Here is a 26,694-nt window from a genome sequence, read left to right as displayed (position 1 = left end):
CCCTAGTAACAAGCTGTTTACTTGTTTGGTAAGCTTTTAACTGACAAGTCATGAGTTACATACAATATCTCAAACTACAGTTTTCTTTTTTATTGTAAGATGATGAATGAAGCAGAAACAAATGAATTTCTAAAACCCAAAGGTGATAAAGTTGTCAAATCAAGATGAGATATTAGTGATAACAAATGAATTCATACAGTAAAAAACATTCACTGAGCACTTATGTTTCAAGTACTGTATGGACTAGCAGAAACCTGATTTATAAATTTGCTCACTTTTTTCTCTACAGCTAGGCTATGCTTTTTAAGCCCTAACATTCATAATTAAGTGTGAAAAGGGTTTTGAAAACACTTTAAGTTTCAGCTTTGGCTAAAATTTATCATCACACAAAGCATATAAATTACTATAAGGGACTGTCTTCACGAAAATTATGTACTAAATATTTGGTTCTCTTAAAGATAACTTAGGCTTAGGCAAAGTTATAAAGTGATATATAAAATATGAAAAGATATATATGACTCAGTAAGTATGAACATGCAACATATTTAAATAAGATATTCAGGTTATCATATAGGAATTCAAAGTCATGGGAAAACTGCAAACCAGTTATGATGAATTTTAGATATATAAATATAGAACTACCACTTCTGTCACAGCGTCTCAGAAACTTAAACATTAAGATTCATTTAAATTCCATCATAAATTTGAAATCAGTTTTTTCGTAAGTCAGACATAAAAAGATAATTTACACTATGGTAATGGCATAAGCAACTTATGTTTTCCAGACTGGCTATGAAGGCAAAATTCTTTGTTACCTGAATGCTGAAAATGCATGCAATTCTGATTGCACATCTTATACCTTCCAGGCAAAGAGAGGCTACTTCAGTATCATCACAGTCCTGTAGACCCACACTAAACGCAGCCAGGAAAGGTGTCCAAGCCAACTAGGAAAATTAAAAATTTAAAATACATCATGGATATCAAGTGCTAATTAAAAATTATAATTCTCCATTAATATTTCTCAAAGCTTTCAGACAATAAATGATTGAGAAAGTTCTGAAAAAAGCAATAAGTTTCTTGGTATAGTTATTTGGAAAGCTTTCTTTGACAAAGGGGAAAACTATATAACGCTGCCTGGGCTTAAATAAATGGGGGAGCAAGATTATAAATTCAGGAGAAGACCTTAGGCATATTTTAAGCACAGCATTTTAAATTATTCACATCAATAAAAAAAATGGGAAGTCAATATTCATAAATGATAGTAATTTTACCCAAATTCAGAACTAGTCTTTCTCTGAAAGCTTTGGACCTTGCAATATTTCATGGACTTTTTATTTCCAAGAAAATCCTTGTTATTTTCTGCTTGCAACAATTATATTATTCGCTTTTCTTTAAGCCTCCTTCCCTGGACTCATTTAGCCTTATCTTTTTTGTAGTCAGATATTTTACATTGAGACGTCAGTGTTATCTATGGTTCCCAGTTGGACAATACTTTAAAGTATATAGTTCAATAAAATATTTTTCATTATAAATGGTGCAAGCCAACACTAAATTTTACCATAAAAACTGAATACCTAGTGAAACTGTCATGTAAAACAAACAAACAAAAAACAGAGCTACCTTTTGACTACTGAAAATCCTAATATCAAACCGTATGTGTAGGGTGGCCAGATGGCTCAGTAGGTTAGAGAGCAAGCTCTGAACAACAGGGTTGCTGGTTCGATTCCCACATGGGCCAGTGAATTGCAACCCCCACAACTAGATTGAAGACAATGAGCTGCCAGAGAGGGGGGCTGGATGGCTCAGTTACAGCGCGGGCTCCCAACAACAAGGTTGCTGGTTCAATTCCTGCATGGGATGGTGGGTTGCGCAACTAAAGATTGAAAACAGCGACGGACTTGGAGCTGAGCTGTGCCCTCCGCAACTAGATTGAAGGACAACGAAACTAGACTGAAGGACAACGACATGGAGCTGATGGGCCCTGGAGAAACACACTGTTCCCCAATATTCCTCCCCCCCAAAAAAAACTTTCACAGCCGAAAGCTTAAAAAAACACACGTGTATACATTAGTATATGCATGTGTGTGGGTAACTTTGACATGTCTGATGCAAGTGTACTTGCTTTTAATAAGTCATCATGAAGCAAAACTACATAACCATATAGTTATACAGATGAAAACTGTTTATACTAGTGTGCTACAGAAATGACAACTGAAATGTTTAAAGTATCTAAAACGTTTTTAGCATTATGAAGGAAAACAGAATTATCCAAAGCTTTGCTTGTAACATTAGAAAGTTCAGAGGTAAAAGTGTATAATCCCTAACAAAGGAGGATGAACCACAGTACCTAACTTCTCGTCTTAGCTTTGCCACTTAATCTCTCTGAACCGCTTTACTCCCGGGACTACCACTGTAGAGAGATGCTGCAGGCAGCCTATGAAGTGCAATCCTTCTAACATACAAAGTACTACATGAAAGTAGTAAGTGACACACTCCATTCTAAGTAAAGAAACAGCACATCTATTTGGAAACCTACAAATATTTTACACAAATATAAATGGTCCTTAACCCAGTGAAAAAATGTTTCAACGCCATTAGGAATTAAAGGACAATGATTTCTCCAATCAAATTACACTTAATAATATCCAGGGGACAGTGAAATTGCCCACTCATAATTGTATAAACTTTTGTAGAATACAATTTGGCAACATGTAAAAAGATTCTTAATGTTTATATCCCTTAACATTGTAAACATTCTAGGAATCTCATTCGTTCCTTTATCCAGTCCCAGTCAGTGCTTGTTCATTGAGCACTTACTACAAGCTAGACATTGGGAAAAGTGAACAGAACAGATGTAGTCCCTCGTGAAGCTTAAAGTCTAGTAAATGCATGTACTAGACATATATTTAATACATTAAAATAAAGAAATGTATAAATACAAATTGTTATAAATACAATGAAGGAAAATCATAGCATGTCATGAAAAGGGACATAACTTAACAGGCAGAACTCTCTGAGAAGGTAACATTTAAAATGGAAGCAACTCAGGCAAAGAAGAAAAGAGCATTCTAGGCAAAACATACAGCTTGTAAGAATGCTCTGAAGAGAAAATAATTTAGGACATTCTAGAAACTGAAAGAATGCCACGGTGACAGCAGCATAGTAAGAAACAGAAGAAATCTAGCAATGAAATTGGAAAGGCTGGTGGAGCCAGACCACGTGAGGTCTACAGACCCTCTAGTTTCATCATAGTATCACGCAAAGTCAGTGAAGGACCTCAAGGAAGAAGGTGACATTGCGTTTTGTATTTTAAAAAGATAACTCTGGCCTCTGTAAAGGATAAGAGGGCACATAAGTAGACATAAAAATGCCAGTTAGGATGTTACAGTAGTAAGAGTGAGAAATGAGGGTGTCTGAAGAGAATAACGGCAGTAAGAGGAAAGATTCTTAGTCTAGGTTAGAGGATGTTTAAATAAACTAGAACTAATCCAGAGAATAGATCACAAAAGCTATTTGTGAAGAATTTTTAATGATACGAGGAAATACTTTTGTGAGAAACTGTAAGATACAAAATTCCATACAAAGTATGATCACACTGTTTAATTAAGACAAAAAAGTAGTATATATAAACATATTAACAGTTTCTGAGTTGCAGAATTATGGCTGGTTCCTTATTCTTTGTTTTTTCCTGCCTCATCAAAAATATTTGAAAAAACAAAATAAGGGTGTAAAATTATTCAAAACCAAGAAGCTGCTTTATAAAATTTGTTTCATAATAAAGAAAAAGTGTCTTATATTTCAACAGCATTTTCTATATTATTCTACAAGGTAAGGCCACTTATATTCTACTCTTCCTTCTAACATTATCACCCTAGCCCGACCTCCTATCCTAGAATTTTTCATCAACTTTTAGAAATACCATTATCTCACAGACCCTGAAGTAGTGGTAGAAGTAATTGTAAGTTATAGAGTAAAAGGAAACACAGAAATCTTGTAGTCGTTGTAACTACCCACACACATGTGTAGCGAATGTGTATCAGAACTTGAATTATGACCTTTGGCGTCGGCAGCCGGTCTTACCACCACTGCCTCATGAACTGGTATGTACTTTACCCACTTTCCCTTTTCAAACTTGTCTAGACGCCCCTCCACCCGCTATTATCCTTATGATGCACTGCTTACTCATTCCGGTATTTGGGGAAAGGATAGGGGGAAAAAATAGGAAAATGAAGAAGGAACGGGAAATCAAACTTTAAAGAACCAGTAAGTATCATTCTTACTAGATCAACCTACAAACATAAATATGGCCCCTTTAATTGCTTTCTCTATTTTCTGGGCTCCAGGCATACTCAGAACCCTCATATTAGTTCCTGGGCCAGAAGCTTTAAAAGAAAACAGGAGGTTCAAGATCACTTTGGAATTTTAGGTAACTGTAAAGGTTTAACTAGAACCCATTCAGAGAAAATCAGGCCAAGGATTAATGATCCTTCTCTGAAATCTTTCTATTCTTAAGATCACACACCTAATAACTGCTAATAGTGCATACCTTTTTTCATTCTCGTTAAGAAAAAACTCTGCATTTGCTATATCCTAAATAGCATAACTTTTGCTTCCGGGTCTATACTCATGGGCTATATCACTGCATTTCTTTAACTTAAAAATAGGCTGAACAAAATCATATATAAATATATATTACAACCCAGTTATTAGTAACTCTTACCTTAAACATGGGTCTCACATGCTCCAAATGTGTTGCACTTGTAAAAGGCGCCTGAACGTGGCTCACGGCCTCCATGAGTGCTTTAGCTGTCTTAGCCATCTGTTCCATTTCCAAGTTATACAGAAGTCTTCTCTGTTTTTCACTGGCTACATCTGAAACAACAAACACTCTTAGCATTTAAAATAAGAAGCATTTAAAAATGCTATTTTGATATTTTACTATAAAATAAACACCACTAATTAACATTAATTAAAAATAGCCTTAGGAAGCCAGACACAAAGTCACACCCTATGTGATTCCATTTGTATGAAATATCCAGAGTAGGTAAATCCCCCGAAACAGAAAGCCGCCCGACTGGTATAGCCAGGGGCAAGGGGAGGGAGGGAACGTGGAATCACTGCTTAATGGACACAGGGTTTTCTTTCGGGTTGATGAAAATGTTTTGGAATTAGATGGAGGTGGTGGTTGCACAACATTATGAAGGGACCAACGCCACTGAACTGTTCACTTCAAAATGGTTGTTTATGTTGTGTGAAAATGAAAAAAAAAAAAAATTCCTGAACTAGGAGTCAGGGATAAGTGGAAAACCTACACAAAGGGAAAAGAGTAGATACAAATCCGTCACAATGAAAGTATTAGGGGAAACAACCCAAACACAGATAGAAGAGATGCTAAGAGGAAATGGCATCTGAGAAGGATGCATGCTTGAATGGTATATCCTGAGTTAACAAGAAAACAGTGGCCCTGACACTCCAGGATGATTTTACTGTTTCAGTACACCACCATCTCCTCCTCATATCCCATTTCTCAGGGATTTCCTACCACACTATACAAAATAGGCCAAAGAAAGTGAGATATGAAGACGTTATAATATGGGTATGAGAAGGAAACTGAATCAGATCATTGCTATCTGCTTAGATGTGAAAATGAAGTCTTGATCAATATACTTAATGTTATAAGCAGAAGAACTGAAAATAACACAATCAAGTAAACTGCTGATTGGTACTAGGCTGGAATAAGAGCCAAGGATGCCAAGTTCAAGATCTGGCTCCGCTCCTCTTTGGGCTTTAGGTGTAGAGATTTCATAAAAGTTTTTACACTACACTCAGCTCAGAGATTCTATGATTCTAAGTTTCCTAACCTTTGAACTTCAGTTTCCTAATCTATAAAATAAGGGAGAACTTACTAAAATTCCTTAGGATCATTCCCTATGTTTTTCCAAGAGATAAGGCTAGTTATGCTCCACTCTTCATTTTAATGTCATCTCCCTAGCCTGACTCTCATCTTATAATTCTTCATCAACTTGTAGAAATACATACATCACACAGGCCTTTTTGCTTCTCCCCTGTCAACAAAATATTGCTACTATAATTTGTTCTGTTAGGTAAAGCCTGAGATTTCATTACCAAGTAGAAATGCTAAGAAAGGCAGAGTCCTCTCTCCATATTACTGCTTTATTCTTAAGCCACAACCTTCACCTCATTCCTGTAGTCAGGTTTGAGCTCTAATTTAATCATCATCATCCCCATGTACAGAATGTCTAGAATGGAGCCAGGCCCACGGCTGGCTCCTAAAGCTGGCTAGAGCCGGGAAATCTATACTGATAGTACTGTGGTGTGTCTGCAGTAGGGATTTCCAACTCCACAAGCTCCCCTGCAATCCTAACCTTCCCCACCTCTTCAATCACTCCTACTTCCAGCTTCTATTTATATATAACAATAGATGAAGGAATGTAAATACGTTGCTTGTAAATGATAAGGAGGCAGGAAAAAAGATTGAGAGTTAAAGTCTGACTCCTAGGGTTTCCTGACCAATCTCTGTAACCTCCAAATCCATGCTGAGATTAACTGCTAACTGGATAAGTATGAAGTAAATGCACACTAATCCATGCATATTGTGTAGCATTTTCTATTAATCATTGGTCAGAGCTATCTATCTTCAGCATGTGGGGGAAAAAAACACCAATCAAACTCTGTATTAAAATACTTCTCATAAAATAAGTAATACTCTAAGCCGAAAACACTTTAAGAACTCCTATTTTTCCTCCTGAACAATCAGGACTCAATTGATTTGGATACTTACTTTGTTTGCTTGATTTTGTAGGGATCGTTAGTTCTTTTGTTTCTTTCATTGATATCTTTTTTCCAGCTATTTCATTATAGATGGCTGATAGATACTCTTCAGGAAGGTCTTTACTGTCGTTGATCCCTCTATTCATCTTAATGTACTGCTCCTTTGTCATTTTATTTTTAACCTAGAAGGTTAATTTAAAAATTAACATTAAAAATTCACTCATATTTAAAAATTTTAAATACTCATATATAAGAAGATTTACAAATACTTCGAGAAGAGGAAGTGGAAAACACTAAAAAAAAACAACATACATTAAAAGGAAAACAGCCACAAAAAATGATAGCAATGTAGGAATATGCCATCCTGGCCTGTACTGATTCACCTGCTCTGATGAGCACATGAATAATCTGTAATAAGAACAACGAAAAATGAAATTATTTGTTTTTGCCCAAGGTTGAAGAGCTCTAGTCAGAGTCTTTAAAAAAGACCATGACAATTATTAGAAATATGTATCAAAAAGATTCAAATCTTAGTTCAGAAGAACATAAATGTGTTGCTAATGATTTAAAAGCTGATTTTATATAACAGTGGATGTAGGACAAAAACAGCTGAAATTTATTTAAAATCAGGTAATAATCTCTCCGACTCATCTTAGCAACTGAATGTGAGGTGATGCGGGTGAAGAGTCCTTGGGCTGTTTTGTCTGCGGAGTTCCTGTTTGCTCTGAACAGGAACACCCCACTGCGCACCTGACCCATCTCGTCTGCAGTCTACACAATGGCAGGCAGCCCGTCACCACACTAGGGAAGCAGCACAGACAAAACGCTTACGTGTCTCCCAAAACCCAGACCAAAATCCAGAAGCCTTATGTCGCCTCTGAAGACCCACTTATTTAATTAAATACATTTCTACCACCTTTTATAAAGAATTAAAGCCAACTTTTCTATAGCTAAGGCTCCTGTAAATTTACAAGAAGGTACACAGAATAATCATCATCAGAAGTTTGCAAAAATAGCTATAGAGAAACCATAATGTCCAGGGACTATAACTGGGATACAAACATTTATTTAGTTCAGATTACTCTGAAAACAGGTCCTTCTAGTGTGTCAGAAAGGGTGGGAGAAGCACTTTTCTTACAAAAATCTAAAAATATCACCATGCAAGTTTTCAAATGTTAATTTATTTTTCAAGGGGAAAAAAAACTCTAACATATTATAACTGTAAAAACTCATCTTGAGTCATGGCACCAAAAAAATATAAAAGAAAGCTAGTCATTTCATCTGAAGTTGAATTCAAAAGAATTTATTTCCTGTGTCCTTTTATAAAACTGGCCTGGAAGAAAACATACCTGAGGACTGTGCAGGTCTGTGGTCAGCATGATGATGGAGTAAGCCAAAACGTAAGCAGTATCTGCGCTGGCAAAAAGGGTTTGCCTGCAAAAAGAAATGTATCACGTTATATATAAACTTCCTGTTTTACAGTTTCACTAAGTAAGTCACCTCAAACCCCAAAGCACTTCTCATTTTCTTTTTCAGGATTTATGTTCTATCTCATATTACAATTTTTTAATGGAAATATTTTATCACTTCCAGAGTGCAGACAATCAAGTTCCCTGGGGCAGGGGTTATGAATCTCCGATGCTCCCTTGCGCAGTGTCTTGGAGGGAGTTGGCAACCAATAAGCACCTGCATTTGAATCTTGCTTACCCTTGGTTGCATTCTAGGTATCTTGCAGCAAATTTTTCCATCAATCGATCAATTTTCTGAGCTTCCCCTGGAAGACGAAATCCTTCCAGAAACATACGAAGAGCTGAAACAAAGTCCTTTCCTGAGAAGTCATGCTGGTCCACATACGCGTACATGACTTCTTTGTTAAATTTATCATTATCTCCCAGGAACTCTCCCACTTGAGTCTAAAGAATAAGAGACAGAAATTTATATCCGAATGGACTGTTACATTTGCCACACAGCCACTTAAAAAGCAGAAAAATGCATAAGATTCACAGGTTTTGACTACAGAGTTAACTATTTGAAACATGGAGCTGAAGTTAAATATATTAAATGTGTATGTTTTTTAAAAAAATGAAGATTTTTTTGCGGAGTTCAGAAAATTAAAAAGCAAAATTAAGAATACCTAAGTCATTCTTTAAGTTTTACTTACATACTCAGGAGGGCATTTTAAAGGGGCAACAATATGCATTATTAACTTAAAAAAGAATTGCATAGAAAGGTTAGAATGAACTAAAATGGCACTCTTACGGAGTCTAATCTTTCCTCTTGATGTAAGAATTGGGCGATATCTTCAGGCGTAGTGCCAAGCATCCCTTGTTCTTGGAGGTACTGTATTCCTCTCTTTGGTTTCTTATTAAATCTATATGTTAAAGTTAATAGGAACATTAGAAACAGAAAACCATTTGTAGTCCCTAAAAGAAGACCTTAAACCGCAATAAATTAATTTTCTAATAGCACTTAGAAAACAGGAACTTATTTAATATAACAATGCATGCAAGTACAAAATACATTATGCAAAAACTTTTATTATTATTTTTTCTCTTTAGAACAGAGTCTCAAATGGAAGAGCATAGTTATCATTGATATGGATCATTTCACAGACCATATGAGATACCGATGGGTAGTAGATTAACTTTGAGTAAGGATACGAATACCTTCAGTATTTCATACTTTTAATATACATATTCTCCTTCCTGCTTAAGTTATCTTGGCTTATTCTAATACACCTATTAGTTGTAAGTTTCCTGCTTTTAAAGTACAGAACTTGAATTCCAGGGACGGTTTTAGTCACAATCTGACAGCATTATTTTTTACATATACATAAAAAAAAAAAACTCTCCCGATACCCAATGTTTTCAAAATAAAGTCCAAACTGAGTAGACTGACACACAAACCCTTTCTCAGTGTGGCTCGTTTCTCATCCCCCCTCTCTCATCTACTCCCACATATCCAGTCTCATTCGCTGAACATAATGAAAGCATTTGCAGTCCATTTCCTCTGCCTGCCCTTTACCTGCTCCACACTGGGGAACTGTCCTTCAGGCTTAAAGATCCAATTTAAATGTCACCTCTGTGTTTCCAAATCATTTACTTCCTACTTTTATTGCACCAATAAGTACTTTGGTACCTCATCACCTGTCACCTGGGTATTGAAAGAATTCTTAAATGGTCTCCCTATCTCGTTTTGCTCACAAATTCCAACCCATCCTTCAGGTTGCTTGGCAGTCATCTTCCTGAAACAGGAATCTGATGCTGCCGCTCCTCTGCTTAAAATCCCCCAACAGTATTCCAATGCCAAGAGGCACAAGACAAACCTCCTTCACATGGAGAAGGCCTTCTGTAATCTGGATCCAACTCAATGCTTTCACCTTATCTACTGCTCCTGCTATGCTCAACAACAGCCCTCAAATGTCCTCCCTTTCCGCTGTGCTACCGCACATGCCATTCTTTACCTGAAATGCCCTGTCCTGTTCTGTCCTCCTATTGATTCCCCCGTCCAGGGCTATGTCAACCATCACCATGTACACAAATTAAAATCAAACCTTTTTCACTGAGATAAACACAAACCCTGCTCTCCAACTCTCACTCTAAAATATAATTTTTTAAAAAGTATAATAGTAAAAATGCAACAGATAATGTAGTCACAAAGTAAGAAGATAGCACAGAAGAAAAAGTGACTAATTTATAGAGATGGTCATGCTATATTTTCTGGGGAAGGTGACTGGAACTGAGCTTTGAAAAATGATTACATCTTTTATAAACATTAAGAAAAAACATCTCAGTCAGAGAGGTAAAGATCACACTAATCACAAAAACATAAAACATCATATTATCTGCACTGTTGGAACAATGAAGGGAGATTAAAGAAGTGGCCGACGATGAAGCTTTAGAGGCCAGCAGATCCAAACATGAAGGGGACTATATGCTATTACAAAAAGTTGTTGCTTTATTCTCTAAGAGCAAGAGGGGAGAAATAGAAGCAAGACTTGCATTTAAGAAAGATTACTCCTAGCTAAGTGTGAGAAAAGACTACAGAATAAATAAGACCAAACAAAGGTAAGCGAATTAAAATTATACTAATCAAGGCAAGAATTGGTGGTGGTCTGCCTTCAGAGAACAACTGCAGAAGATGGAGAGAAGAGAATAAATTGCAGAGATATTCAGAAAGTAGAATCAATAGGATTTAGTGACAGATTAGATGAAAGGGGAAAATCTAAGGTTAACTCCCAGGATTCTAGCTTACAAATTTAGTAATATGCTGGTGCTGCTAGTCTAAAGAAATACAGACACAATAGGGTTTTCTGTTTGTCTTTTGTTTTGGTAGGAGTATTGGAGAGTTGATTATGGAGAGAACGGAGCCTGACAAATTTGGCTATGGACATGCTGAGTGTAAGAAGCTATGCAATATCCAGGGGAGATGCCCCACAGGCAATTACAGATATGCGTCTGGACTTCAGTGTAAGTATTTACGTTAAAAATAACACTTGGGAGTTGTGAGATGTTGGTACATAGACAGTAGCTGAAGTCATGGAAAACAACATGAGCATCTAGGAGAAGTTACAAAGTAATAAAAGAGCTGAGGGACAGAAGCCTGGCAATGCTGAGGTGTATGCAGGAGATTAACAGCCCACACCAAGACTGAGATTGGGAGCAGGGACAGGACAGAGTGGTGTCATGAGAGGAACAGTTGTGGAAGAGTACCCTGAGAGCACAGCAACACAAACACATCCCCATGAAAGTACGCAGCAGAAAGCAAGGAGGACTAGAGCTAGGGAGACCCCCCCCTCTGAAGCCCTGGCATGACTCCCTCTGACCCTGAAGTACTTCAAATAAAGTTATCAGACCTCGGCAGCACTTTGTACAGCTCTCCATTACGGACATTACACTGCACTGTTCAAGTGTTCCATCCAGAGTTCGACTGTAATCTTAAACGCAAGGTCCAGCGTCTTCATGTACGTGGCACAGTCCCAGGTACCAAAAAAGAGTTTGCTGAGTGACCCGCAGAATTTCAACACGAATACATTTACACATACTAGACCCTGAGCCCCTCACAAGCAAGGGCTGTTTCATTCATTGAGTTTTTCCAGGGCCTTGCATAATGTCTAGAACACAGGACACTTTGTAAATAATGACTAAAAAATTAGAATGAAGTATTAATGGTGACTTTAGGTAATTTTGTGAGATCTTATAACTTTATGACAAAGAATATGTGTACATTTTGTCAATTTTTAAAAATGCACATTAACATTGAAAAAAGGCATTCATCAAAAGGCACTGCTTAAGATTCAGGGAGAAATGCTTTACAGCACAACTAGCCAGACAACTAAACACATGAGGGAACTGTTAACAGTTTACAGTAGCTAGATTCATGGAGAAAAGCCAGCAAGTTCGTTTCTCCTTACAGCATCTCTCTGAAGGGAGAGATAGATGGGTAATAAGAAGAAGGAAGGCAGCATGATAATAGACAAGACATAGCCAGGAGCAGGCTGCCAGGCACAGCTTACTGCACAGACCGAGTGCACACGCTCAGCCCAGGGCCTGGTACACAGAGGAGCCAGGCTGGAAGGGAAGTTATCACCTTATCAACATGTAAAAATGAAATCAACAACACGGATCAATAACAAGAGTAGCACAGTTGTAATGGAGAACATATAAAACCTATGAATGAGCAATGCTAGGAATTGTTACCTGCTTAGGAAATATAATGGGGATTTTGTGACTGAACTAAACAAACAGTGCACAGCTGCACAACTGCACAAAACAGCACATAAAATGTAGAGAAAAATTAATGTAATGTGTATTACAAGGGTCTGTTTGGGCTAGACTGCAATGACTAAGGGGAAATGGAAAAGGAGGGACCAGAAGAAGTCTCAGAAACAGAACCATGCTCTTTTACTCACTGAAAGGTGGTAATAAGAAGGGAATAAAAACAAGCTGAAGGTGTAGAGAAATCCAGAGCGTGGTGGCCCAATCAAAGCAGAGGGACAGTCAATAACATTTCTCTTTAAAATCAGACACTCACAAATCTATTCCTTGCTCTATTATTTCTTTTTGCTGCTTCAGGACTTCAAACTGCTCCGGGTTGTCAGTGCCGGACATCTGTGTGCTGTAGCTGCCTATTCCTGACGACGATGTGGACTCCAGGGAATTTAAACTTCCGTATCTGTTTATTGTCTCCGGGTGTTTGATTTCACTCGTCTCTTGTTCTGAGGGCTTTTCCTGACCTGTCAGTAGAAAAACCAATACAGTATTCTGTCAAAGAAAAATACATATAAACACACATATATATATAAAATCTCAAATAAGGCAAAGTATTTCAATGTTGCTTAGATATCTGTTTAATATAAATATCAGCTGCCATTAGTACATGCACAATTTGCACCATTAAAAGGAGTTCCTTTTGCAGTCGCAGTGCCTCACGAGGGATTTAGCTCCTCCAGGGACTGAGATAACACTAGGCAGCCCTGCAGTTACAAGTTTGTCCCGAGGAAAGGTCAACGTCATACACAGATGAACAATCTTCTTAAAACATACTGGCTTTTATGTGTTTCTTCTCTAACTATACCTTAACAAAGTTGCATAAATATGCTTTAATGTAATATTCTAAATATTTCTAGGAAGATTTAGAAAGAAAATGTTTGGATACCTGAATTGGGAAATTCATAATTTTAAAGCTCATTATTTAACTTACAGACAATGCTTCTTCACCAGCAAAACCAATAAAGACAGACATCCCAAGACTGGCTTCATGGCATCTGCCACCATCCTCAAGAGTATCACTCACCTTCTCTAATGAACAATAACCCAAAACGTCACCTTACCAAGAGTTGTCTGCGAGTTGGGATTCACATACTGATCCTTGCTCCATTCGACCATACACTTCAAGATCGACACTAAGCATTCTAAGCCTTTTTTCCTCAGGCTCAATTCCTACAAAATAATCCACAAGGAGAATTAAAGGAAAGATCTTTTAAGGCAAACACACAGCACTTCCTCAGCAAAGTTTCAATTTGAAAATGCTTTTCCAGTTCTTACCTGAACGTTACTCATCCCGAGTTCCTGGCTGCCCCGTCCTTGAGCAATTTTTGACAGATCATTTACTAGTCTTTCAAAGATATTTGCGGCATTTAAGTCACAGTCATAGTTTACGTAAATATCCACTACACTCTGGGCATCTGTAATAATACAGTATATCAACAAAAGGAATACACTGTGTGAGTATATTTCACCTTTTACATGTCTTATAATAAAACAAAGATAATAAGGATAATTGCAAATACCTGCACAAATCCTTGTCAACGTCTGAATAACCATCCATTTGTGATCAAATGAGCTGGTAGAAGTTTCCAAAATGTATAGGAAAATTTCTTTAAAGAAGACCTGCGAGGAGAGGAAAACACCTGTTTAAAATATTGTCCACAATTCATGTGCGTGCCCACTTTTCCATGTCCCAAGGCTGCAGAGCAGAGGTTAGGATCCAGGCTCCTCTGGAGTCCAGCTGCTCCCGAGTCCACGTCTGAAACATTAGGACTAGCACAACCTGGGCGGCGACTTCACTAGCCCGTGCAGTGCACACTGCATGTCACACTGTTCCCTGTCGCACAGCCACTACGAAAGACATCTACAGACATCTGGAGCACCTCTGGGTGATCACTTCTTGAACATATTTATAAAACAAGTATAACTCAATCAATTTTTAACACTCCAAAGAGCAGAAACTCTGTTCCGGTCATCAGTTGTATTTTTTTTCAGACATGATAGTACTGGGCAAGCGAAGTGTCCCCAGAGTGAACAGGAACTGATGTAATCCACACAACAGAAAGGATCTAATTCACATAGACTGCTGTATTTTTACGTTTACTCACATGTGGAAATCTCTATTGTCTGAAAACTACAAACTTATTTCTCACCCTCCTTTACACCAAATAATGTAAAGCACAAAGCAGTTAATCAACCCAATTAAATTAATTTCAATTTAAGAGCTAAGAATTTCCAGATTCAAATTTATTGTGGAAAAGCGACTGTGACTTAAGGGGACGACAAAGAAAACCAAATACAACCTATTGTATTAACATTTATGGAACATATGTATTACGAACGTAGAAATTCATATTTATAATAGAAGATGACTAACAACTCTTCCCCCAAACTGGGTGAGGTATCCTTGTAATGAGCTTTTCTTTCACAAAATTCAACACATATCTCTCACTTGCTTAACGACAGACTTTTCTGTAAGGCTGGAAGCACTAAGGGGGCGTGTCTGTCTTGCTGAGCATTGTGTCCACACAGCCTGACAGACAGTAGGCATTCGATCAATATGTGTGGCCATGGGTCCCAAACATGGCACCAAGAACGCTACAGCAAACTCAGAGGGATGCCATGAGAATTTCTGAGGTAAAATTCAGAGGGAAATACATTCCGTGTCCACATGAGCTCAGTTAGATCACGCTACATTCCTTTCAATTACATCATTGTTTTTGTAAAACTGCATTTTGGTGTGGCTACTATGATAAAAAGCAGATGCTGCATGAAAAATCAATGAATAGGAAATCAGAGTAGCAGTATCCAATTTGAGTCCAAGGTCTGAGAAGCTGTATAGTATCCAATAGGCACACACATTCCAATCGTCAGTAATTGTCACTATTTAAAACTATTTTCACAAACAGACATAAAGTAATACCCACGGAAAAATAACATTACAGAAACTCTGAAGTGACTATTCTCATAAAATGAATCTTCAATTAACAACAATCTCTACTTTGTTTTACAAATTTAGGTTTTCATATGTTGGGTTTTCTCCAGTTGCAACACAGCTCATCTTGCATTTGAATGTTCAGTATTTTCAAAAGCATATCTACAGCTATCTTGTTTTATCCTTGTAATCTCCCCATAAAGGACAAGAGTGAAATAAACCTAATCTTTAAAAAAAAAAAAAAAATTTGTAATAAGAATCTACCATCTATAAGCAGACAGGAAATTTCAGAAGTATTTCCTTTTAAACTCATGCTTACAAAAATTTTGTATATCAAATTTACTCTACAAAAGTAATAATCCCACCTTAATTTTTGTGATATCTGATTCCGTAAGAATTTATATTTCACACAGTCTACTAAATAGTATTTAATGAAGTGGAGTCTCAGTGTCCAAAAACCAGTCTTCCAAAATTCTCTAATGGCAATTTAAATGCCTCATCATCAAATGAAAGACTTTTAGCTGGTTACAGAAGCAGAAGTTTGAAAAGCTTTTTAAAAACTTTCTTTGATTTGTAGTTCCTCAAGATAATGGGAGAAAACTATGTGAAAATTGCAACTGCTGTTAGTTAAATGCCCTGCATTACTTTAACAGACATATGGTAAACTTCTAAAATTTGACATGTACGCACCAGAAATTGTTTCTTGTCCAAAAACATGGTCTAAATTGAAAAACTTTTCATTAAAATACCAAGGCCTTATTCTGTCTCATTTCCATAATAATGTTCTACATGAATTTAAATAGATTATTATAGAAATTAATAATAAAAGATAGTATGATTATCTTAGCCATCTCAAAACTCTAGGAAAATAATTCAGCTTTTCTATGAGCTAATGAATTATCATTTGTCTTGAGTTAGGAATAAAAAATTAAAATTAAAATGTAATTATCATATCAAACATAATATGAAGGGGAAAGTTGACCAGCATAAAAGTGAGTATTTCCAAAATATACAACGTCCCAACCAAAACTCATTTAACAAACGATAATTTGGAAAAAGCATCCATTAAGTCAGTAAAACAAAGTACGTACTATTTTCAAATATTGATTTATTTGAAGGTGAAAACAAGATCAGGAATTGCTTACACCTGCACGATACATGCGGACATGTTTGGCAGATTCCCTAATTTAGTTTGGCTAAGTCTCGGGCAGTATTTTAGAACCCCATGACTGTTCTTCTATATCCAAAGATCTTGGGAGAAAATTTTAGGAATACAATATGTACATTACAAAAAATACAAAGCAAAAATTAAATCTTCAAATGTCCTAAAATATAAGCCAAACAATGTAATTCTTCTTGATCTCCTCTTTAAAGTGCCAAAAATGGCTTAAAACCATGTATAGAAAGTATATACTTAGAGCTTTAAGAAACCATTATTACATACCATATTTATACACAATAGCAAAATTATTGTGAGGATTGAGTTAATTCAAGGCAACTAGAATCATTCATACAACTAGTGTAAATTCCTTGAAGGCAGGGACTGTGTGTCTTAATTTGATTTTGCATTCCCAGTGCTTACCTAGTGCTTAGTGCTCCATAGGCACATGTCAGTTGAATGGGTTAATGAAAAACAGAGTACATGACAAAACACAAGAATAATAATCTCATTTAACATGAAACAAATGAAATATCCAATACCTAAATGCAAAACATACCTCAATTTGCATCTTCAGATGCGTCTTGAAGTTTGACAACAAAGTTAGAAATATGGAAAGAGAAAGCTCAAAAACCTCTGGAACAGATGAGACTCCATTTTTTGAGAGTGCAACACACAGATACTGCTTAATAGCATTAATAAACATCTCATTTGTCCTGAAAACGGGTCCTGCATTCTGCAGAATGGATAGAAGTAACTGCAATGAAAGAATCTTGGATCGTAACTCATGAGACCTAAAATGTAAAAAAAAAAGGCACAGTATATGGACAAGTTTAGCATTATGGTCACAATAGGTTGTTCCTAAGATATTTCCTGGTACCATATAATTTCACAAACTTTTACATGGAGAGGAACAGAAAATTCTACAACATAAAAAAGCAAGTACAGTACATGAATAAGCTTAGACACTAATAGGTAGTTCTACTGATGTACCCTTGTACCACAAAATTTTACCAACTTTTAAAATGGGAAAACATTCATTTTTAACATTTTTAATATCAACCTACTGTTCCTTTGAACAAACAATTAATAATTTCAAGATTTATGCCTTATTCCTTTCTTTTGCAAGTATATTTCACTTTTTAGAAATCAGTGAACTTCTTAGATTAAGTGCCACACTTCTATATAATAGGTCCAATGTACTTTGTCCCTATTTATGCTACTCAAAATCTTAAACACTAATAAAAAGTTTTGGTTGCATTAACAAGTTATAGCACGACTTCAAGTTTACTTTTTCAGTAACCACTTAAAGTGTTTTTTTCTTTTTTGAAAGACAAAGGGGCTTTTAGAACATTTCTATCTCAATAGTTGATGCATTTATTCTAAAATTGTTTATAACGAAAAACACATCAGCTTAAATTTAAAAAACTTTTTCTGATCAATATACTTTGCCATACCTGATCACTAGCATTTTAAGGATCAGATTTTCCAAATACAATTTTTCTCCCATTTAAACAGACCTCTTAAACCTAACCAACCAAGGAGATTGATCCTAGGACAACTTTTCAAATGCAGAATACACTTAAATGCTCTAGCAGCTGGTTCTTTATTTATTCCAAACTCTATATTCAGTCACATTTTATACCATATAGTAAACTTAATTGTTCTTGATTTCTACCTTAAGAATGCTATGGTTATGAGTGTCAAGTAATTCCCAAACCTATGAAACGCTAACAAGAAATATTTAATTTCATATAAATGGGAATCATAACAAATATTACCATCTTTCAAATAAAATTGGAACTAATACCATGGTTCATTATGAAACAGTCATGCTTCCAAGATGGCTATGCCTCTGAACCTAAGAATATGTCCAGCAAATACAGTATCACACACACACACACACACACACACACACACACACACACACACACAAAATGCTTAGATAAGTCAAGTCACAACAGCTAGAGGCAAGACTGAATAGCTACAGGAAAATATGGAGTGGGCCAAGTTAGCTCCCCTTCATGTCGAAGCCTTCCAAGACTTATGCACTATTACTGCTTCCTAGTCTAATTTAACATTTATCACCTTTTTGCTTACTTCCAATAGCAATTAAAATTTGCAGCTCTAACATGATTTTTATGAGTGTTTTATTTTTGGATCCCAAACATCTAATAAAATGCTTCGTACATAGTATGCTCAAAATAATTAATGATTTATGCACTATCTAAACATTTCTTAAGTACCTACTATGACTAAGTCACTGACTAATGAAGAAATGATCAAATGATTGTCCTATGACACAACAGCATATACTTTTGACAGGCAAAAGAGCCTGGAAATTTCACAGGTCTACCGTTTTTCATGGGATAGTTTCAAATTATGATTCAATCTTAAAGAACACTTCCTGGATCATCATTTTAGCAAGGCCACAAAATATAGAGAGAAGACAGAAAAGAAAATTATATAGCTACAAAAGCTCATTTAAAAAAAATTATTCAAGATAGAAAACCATATATTCTCTTTTGGAAAAAGAACAGGTTCTAGGGTTGAAAAATCTGATGTCCTTCAGTATTCAATTTCAATGCTTAATGACCCTGATGGTCAAAAAGGTCTTTTTTAATGTACAAATAAAATTTCCTAATATTTGGTTTAAGTCCACTAAGTAGGAGGATAATTAATTTATATTATTCCTCACAAGAATACTTTATCACAGTAAACACTGCAGCTCTCCAACACTTGATTATTCTTTTTCAGGACTAAATAAACACCCTCCCCCACATAGTACGCTTCAAAATGCATATATTTTCTTTTGTGTTATCATTCTTGGTATTTTACTTTTATGTTTCTAGCATTTTTCTTCAAATCACATTTTTTATATTTGATTTGGGAAAACTAAGCATCTGGGGCTTTCAAGGTCAGTAACATTTTTAAATCATAGCAAAAATGGCCTTCAGCAATACCACCAAATTCTTAAATTATATCCTCCTTAAAGGTCTTCATCAATCCAGAATGGGATGTCAAAACTGTCAATTTCTGAATAAGCTTTTTTTCACCCTCATAATGAAAATAAGAAATTGAAAACAATTTAAATATATTCTTATAAAATATATAGGGTATAGTCACGTTTACATTGCAATCTGAACAACCTTAATCCTTTTTCTGTCGAGTTTATATTTTCAAAATACAGAAGAATCAATAAATCATATTTATGACTCTGAAGAGTTGGGCCTAAAAAGATTCTAGAATTTGTGCTTCTGGGCCTAAAAGATGTTTCTCACTAAATCAGTACAATGTGATAAAACTATAGAAAATATGAAGTTTTTATAATTGTTTCTAGTCTTTCCTCTTAGTTGACACTTAGAAACTGAAATGCTCCAGAATTTTTTTTTTAACTTTTTATTTTAAGTGTGTTTTTCCAGGATCCATCAGCTCCAGATCAAGAAGTTGTTTCAATCTAGTTGTGGAGGGCACAGCTCACAGTGGCCCATGCCAGGATTGAACCGGCAACCTTGTTGCTAAGGTAGCACCACACTCTAACCAACTGAGCTAACCAACAGCCCTCTAGAGTTTCTTTAAATTAAGTAATATTGCTTACATTTCCCCCTATTTCAATATCCCTTACTGACAGTCACTTAGGCCTTCTCCAAAGTTTCTTTCTCTAGAGTTCTCCTGAAATTGTCATGCTATAATAAATCATGCTGCAACACCAGAAAGGCATGCCTCTGTAATAATTTCCAAAATCAATCTCAAACAGGAATTAGTTACACTTGAATCATATGAAATGAAAGGTATCTGATGATTTATTACTTACAAAAATGGTACTTTCCTACGATTTAAACTATGTGTGATGGGAATCAGACGAGTGACTCCTATGTCAAAGTATTTCCTGTTTCCCCATGGAGAAAGGTATTATCTTAGGGCATTTCAAGTCATTAACGAATATGTATTATCTTTCATTATGAATGAAGATTTCTTTCTCTTAGGTTTTATTACCTTTCAACTGGTAGCTTTCAGAAGCCTAGCATGAGGCTACATGTAACAGGGCTACATTAGCTCCTAAGTGACTTAAAACTCTGAAATAAGAATTCATTCAATCATTCAATATTTACTGAGCACCTACTATGTACCAGATACAATTCTATAATGCTGTCAGTATGTTTGGGAAATAGTGTAAGGTATTTACTCTAGTAGTTTTGGAACTCGTCATTTTTTAAAAATAAAATAATCCTAAAATATATTCTTGAGGATCCTACAGAACAAGAACAACAAAAGAAAATCCAAAGACGACCTTTAAGTAAGTTTCGAGCTTCAAAAACCGTATTTGTCAGGCAGAACAGCTAATGACTTACTTTGGATCTGGTGGTCCATCTGACAGTGGTTTCATTGACAGTTTACACAATGACCTGAATACTAGAAAGGCATCCTTTTGTAAAATGTGGGAAAACTTAGCACCAGGTGAAGGTCCTGAAGAATTTCCAGATTCCTAAACAAGTTAACAATACCATGGAATTAAGATATTTGCCAGTGTAACATTATTTCAGCCTTTATATATTTTATTCAATTCAGTAATAGGTGGGGTTCTATTGGAAGGGAAACTAAATGAGGAATTTGCCACATTGTTTTTCTTTTAATTTGACACCCCACCCCCATCCCCAACAATTAATGCCTTAAAAATGCATTACTTTAAAATATTCCCTTTTTGCCACCAAATAAACTCTTAAAATGTACCTAATTCACATTACTACTAACAAAAAGCAGATCATGCCCTGACAAAATACCTCATTCACAGCCTAAACTACGTTTCCCACTTCCTGTCACTGGCTTTTCCATGTCTTTGTCCTGTTGTACTTTTTATCTACTCTATGCAGACAGACACTAGAGAATGGAGACTACCAAAACAATGTTTAAAAGTATTAACTGATGAAAGTCAACAAGGCCACGAAAACTTACCGCTATGTATGCGGCAATGATTTAGGGTACAAATCCCTTATCTAAAAAGATAAGGATAAAAACCCACAAAATGTAGGACAGGACCCATTGCTACCACAGTACGGATTTCACTGTAGCCCTGAACAAAAGGTAAGATGAAGTTCTCTAGATTTCTAAAAGTTCTTTCTCATCCCACGATAGCAGAATTATCCTATGAATATGAGATAAGAATTTTCTTTTTAAATGTAATTTCAATGGGGAGGGTTTAGGGAAGATATGAACACAGATAAAAAATGGTAGAGTTGGAAATTTATCAATTTATTAAGGAAATAAACTGCTTTGATTTATATCAATGAGAAAAAAACAAACCCAAGTTTTTTATTTCCCCAAACTGAAATCAGCCAGTATTATCAACTGGATATATTCATCACAAGTGTTGGTATAAATCTGTAAGATTAACAGCATTTTCCCACCCCCATTTATACCTGAGTATCATTGGAAGAGACAGACAATCTATCGTCAGGTAAGGACGGTGTATATGCAACAGAAATTGGTGTTCCTGGAATTCCATTTGCTTGAATATTTTCACTGTCGCTACCATCCTCTATAGTTCCACTGTTGCCATCTGTACTTGCATTTATAGTAGTTCTTTCTCCCATATCTAAAACGGTAATAAAAAACATGCAAATATATCTGACTTAACTGAAGTATATTGAAAAGGCATGGAGTATTTAAAATGGAACAGTGGCAGAAAAGCAACGTGAAGTAATGTGTTGGCACCATTTAAAGGTTAGCATACTTACGAGTAAGTAAATATGCATTTGGAATACACCCAAATATGATCCTTAAGTAGCTCCAGCAATGAAACATTCAGCTGATGAAAGGCTAACAAGCATGTGCCAAAACAGAAGCTTAATTTTAGTCTATATTAGCATTTACTAAACTGGGTTCTAATGAATGCTAATGCCTTAAGATGGCAATAGAAATTCCTCGAAAAAATATTCCATTATCAAATAAGAGGGAAATGCTGCGAAACAGGTTTCTTTATTTGAGCCTTTTATTTGCTATATGCATTGAGCTCTCCAAAGGGATATACAATAGGCAGTATTTTCAAATTTATTTTACCATTTCTCTCCCTTTTTTAGAATACCATTAATACCTCTTATAACATATGTTCTTTGGAACACAGCTATGGAAATAACGGCCTATACCCCTAATATTTTTAAGTATGTCACTCTAGATCATCATACTTGTAATTAATATAAACAGAAATAAGTAACTTTTGGTAGAACATAGATAATGCAAATAATACCAAGTTTCAGAACTGCTCTAAGGTATAATGTATATAACTTTAAACAAGAAAACACATACATGTCTGTGAACATAATTCAGTAGCTATCTAGCAGGAAACTGCTCCTAATACCCTACCAATTAAAAGAAAACTATAAGCTAGCGTGAGGGAAACATACTGTATTATAAGGAGCACAGATTTTAGAATATGAAACATGTGTGTTTCAATCATGTCTCCACTACTTCTTTAACTGGGTAAGTTATTTCATCTTTCTTTGCCTCAGTTTCATCATCAGCAACAAAGATAGTCTATGAGGAATCACGCACACACACAAAGAACACAACTGGTTCTCAATACGTGGTAGCTATTATTAATTTTGTTGATAACTGATAACATGTACCCAGTCAGACTGATTAAAGTAATGAAAGGACTGTATCTGGTGTCCCTCCTCTGAAAGTGCTTTCTGCTCTCCAAATGAGAATACCCTGGACAGATTAAACTGGGTTAATTCCAAAGTATGTTTTGCAATTAACAAGTGGTACGTGCGAAAGATATTCACTGATAAAATATATTTGGGTTACTTTGTATTACACAAAATACTTGCTTCCCCAGTGGACCTTCTGAAGCTTTAATATGCTAATTTTTGACATGCTATATACATATATACATATGTATATACATATATAAAGAATGCCTATATATACAAATAATTCTCTGGAAGAAGTCAGAAAAAATTTAATAATGATTATTGCAAACTGATAAACATTCCCCAAAGCACTTATTCCAAACCATTTTCTCTGCATCCAATCACCTTTCCTCCATAGTCCCTCCTCCACCTTCCCTTAACAATCAACTTTCACCTTCTACTTAGCTAAGAGGTAGGCTTCCTCACTCTCCCTTGCCCCACTGTAAAGTAGCTTGACATGAACTATAATCTTTTTCTTCCCTCTCATTTTAGGAAAAAAACATTTCTTCCCTCTCATTTCTAAGTTGAACCATTAATTCACCCTCAAATCCATTTCTTCTTGCCTTCAGTAGTATCCTTCTCCCTGAGAATTTTCTTGTAATATGACATTTAATTGCAAGCACATGTCTGGCTCTTCCCATTACATGACTGGATTTTCCCCATTACTCAACAAAAATATTCAAAACTTCACACTTAAAAAAAAAAAAGTCTTCCTTCAACTCTTGCCACCTCAGCTACAGTTCATTTTTCTCCCTTGTTCTGTGTCAAATTACTGAAAGGAATAATCAATAATATATTCCTAGTTCATTTTTTCCCCTCTTTCTGTCAAATTACTGAAAGGAATAATCAATAATACTTTCCTTCTTCGCTTCTTAGGAAATTTCTCAAAGGAAATGAAAACATTCTGATTTTATTTTCAGGCTCTGAAGCCCAGGCATTCTTGATTTGAAATCTTCATTTTACCTTGTAGGAAAGATCCTACAATTTAATCTCTCACTGCCCAAATTTTCTCATAGTATCAGTACGTAAACAACCCAATGTTTGGGGAGGGATAAATGCAAGTAATGCACATAAAATCATTTGGGACACACAGAGAAGTACTTACCGTGTTTCCCCGAAAATAAGACCTAGCCAGACCATCAGCTCTAATGCGTCTTTTGGAGCAAAAATTAATATAAGACCCAGTCTTATTTTACTATAATATAAGACCAGATATAATATGATATAATGTAAATATAAATATAAATATAAATATAATTATAAATATAAATACAATATAAGCCCGGGTCTTATAATAATTTTTGCTCCAAAAGACGCATTAGAGCTGATGGTCCGGATAGGTTTTATTTTGGGGGGAAACACAGTAATAGTTAGATATTTATTATTCAGTACTTTTTCTCCTCTAATTGTCCCCTAAACATGAATGCAGACTTCTGTTTTCAAAGTGATGAATTGAACCCACTAATTTACCTTCTTCTTTGACAAATCCCACTGAAATAAGTAGAAAAAATATAAACAAGACAAACTCTTTAGTAACACTGGAAAACTAAGGAGAATATGATCAATGGACCAAAATCTTGGAGGAATTCCTAGAAAATATGATATGAACCTATCATTCAATTATACTTCTACACGTATATGTAGCAGGATAGTATATGCTTAGTCCTGTGCAAGATACCATCAATTAAATAAGCTTCAGCGGACTGGTCTCAAATCTAACACTATCTATAATAATACTATTTAGGAAAATGTGAGTGAAATTCCTAACAAACTTTAAGACATTTTTATAATACAATTCATAAGATAGGAACTGGTTCTATATCACGACTTAGTCACGATAATGAAGGTGTGAGAAATCATGATTTTTTCCAACAAAGATATGAAATACTCAAAACCAAATCAACTGAAATATTTTCTAATTTATAAAGTTTAACACATTTAGGAGGATGGAGAATCTACCCCTGCCCCTCTACCACCAAACACAAGATCAAAAACTTTAATGGCATTAACCATTTTTCAATTGGGTAGGGAATAGTGGATTTTATATAAGACTGTAACTGAAGCTGGGGGGAAAAGAAGTACTCTACTATAATCAAAGATATTTAAATATATTTTCTACACACACTCACTAATTTGAGAAAGAGCTTATATTTTTGCCCTTTTTAACTCACACATTATAAAAATAGTCTCCACAGTCAGATGAAATACCATAAGAAAGAATATACCCATGTCGAGTGAAATAAACTACCTCCAACAATGATGTTCACCATTTCTTCTACAATGCTCTGTACAATGTCTTGTGGCTTTTCCTCACAGTCATGATTTTCTCCATCATATAATATATCATTTTTGGATAATGCTTTAAAAAGAAAACATTCAAGAAAACACTATTTTATTTTGGAAACTCTTACTAAACATTCATAACAAAAACTTTCTTAAAAATGAATAAAAAAAATATCAAATAAATAATACTATAAGCAATTACATGTTAAACCTTCAAAACGTGTAACCAAACCAAATTTTAAAATATTTTATAAATTCAAATCAATTTCAACAATAATTCATTTGACAAACCATTAAATTACACAACTTCAGTGAAATTTCTAGATTATTCCTTTGAGAACCAAAACTTTTAAAAGTATTTTGAATGAAACATTTCTAACATGTCTCACACCAAATAATGTATTAAAAGTAACTAAAGCTTATTTTGATTAATTAGGCTCATCACTGTGCTCTTATATAGTGAGGTCCTAGAAGCAGCAGCGAGTGCCCTCCAGTCCTTCCTATTTGTTCCCCAATAGAACCTACATATCCAACGTAAAATGAGAACGAACTCATTCTCCAATTTAACATGAAAACAGGCATAACTGCCAATCAGAACTTCTGAACAGCAGGAAAGAAACTGGTAAAACTTGGCATTCCATTTAGCTTGTACAGACTACTGTAGATAAAGATAGGGTTTCCACTGGATTTTTTGAAATGCTGAAAATATATTAGGAAGGTTCAATTAGTACTTTCAGATGCTTTGGGAGCTGGGACCCTGTTCTGAGAACCACTGCCTGCCTACAGCAAATGGCATGAGACTGCCTATCAGCCGATCTGCTACTGTCTACACCCCAACCCCACCCCTATCCCACCCCTACCCCACCCCACCCACTATGAAGGATCAGGATTTATAATCCTGGCTTCCCGAAGCCTGTCCTCCCTTCTGTTCATTAATCCCAATCTACTTGTTGCTGCATTCCACATAATACTGAGTGAGTGCCACAGGGGAAACTTGGTAAGTAAGCACATCAAATCAGTAACCCTATTTTATTTAAAAAAAAAATAAAAAAATTCAAATACAATAGC

At 35.5% G+C, this 26,694-nt stretch overlaps 1 protein-coding gene across 2 annotated transcripts in view; it reads right to left on the bottom strand.

Moving 5' to 3' along the window:
- The window catches only part of ARFGEF1 (ARF guanine nucleotide exchange factor 1), a 100,791-nt gene that overhangs the window by 30,570 nt on the left and 43,527 nt on the right, over positions 1-26,694 (bottom strand). For both annotated transcript variants that reach the window (XR_012491664.1, XM_019726256.2), the window contains exons 7-20: positions 25,592-25,702; positions 22,072-22,247; positions 21,007-21,140; positions 17,214-17,448; positions 14,084-14,183; positions 13,839-13,978; positions 13,625-13,733; positions 12,826-13,027; positions 9,052-9,163; positions 8,500-8,705; positions 8,142-8,226; positions 6,803-6,974; positions 4,721-4,872; positions 816-944 (exon numbers count right to left, since the gene is read on the bottom strand). Coding sequence is in view for 1 of the 2 variants with exons in the window: in XM_019726256.2 (XP_019581815.1) it covers positions 816-944; positions 4,721-4,872; positions 6,803-6,974; positions 8,142-8,226; positions 8,500-8,705; positions 9,052-9,163; positions 12,826-13,027; positions 13,625-13,733; positions 13,839-13,978; positions 14,084-14,183; positions 17,214-17,448; positions 21,007-21,140; positions 22,072-22,247; positions 25,592-25,702 (2,063 nt within the window). In the remaining variant the exon portion in view is untranslated. The remainder of the gene's footprint in view (positions 1-815; positions 945-4,720; positions 4,873-6,802; positions 6,975-8,141; positions 8,227-8,499; positions 8,706-9,051; positions 9,164-12,825; positions 13,028-13,624; positions 13,734-13,838; positions 13,979-14,083; positions 14,184-17,213; positions 17,449-21,006; positions 21,141-22,071; positions 22,248-25,591; positions 25,703-26,694) is intronic.

Source organism: Rhinolophus sinicus, linkage group LG14 (assembly GCF_036562045.2).
Source record: "Rhinolophus sinicus isolate RSC01 linkage group LG14, ASM3656204v1, whole genome shotgun sequence".
Classification (NCBI taxonomy): Eukaryota; Metazoa; Chordata; class Mammalia; order Chiroptera; family Rhinolophidae; genus Rhinolophus; species Rhinolophus sinicus.
This window is presented reverse-complemented; position numbering and strand designations above follow the sequence as displayed.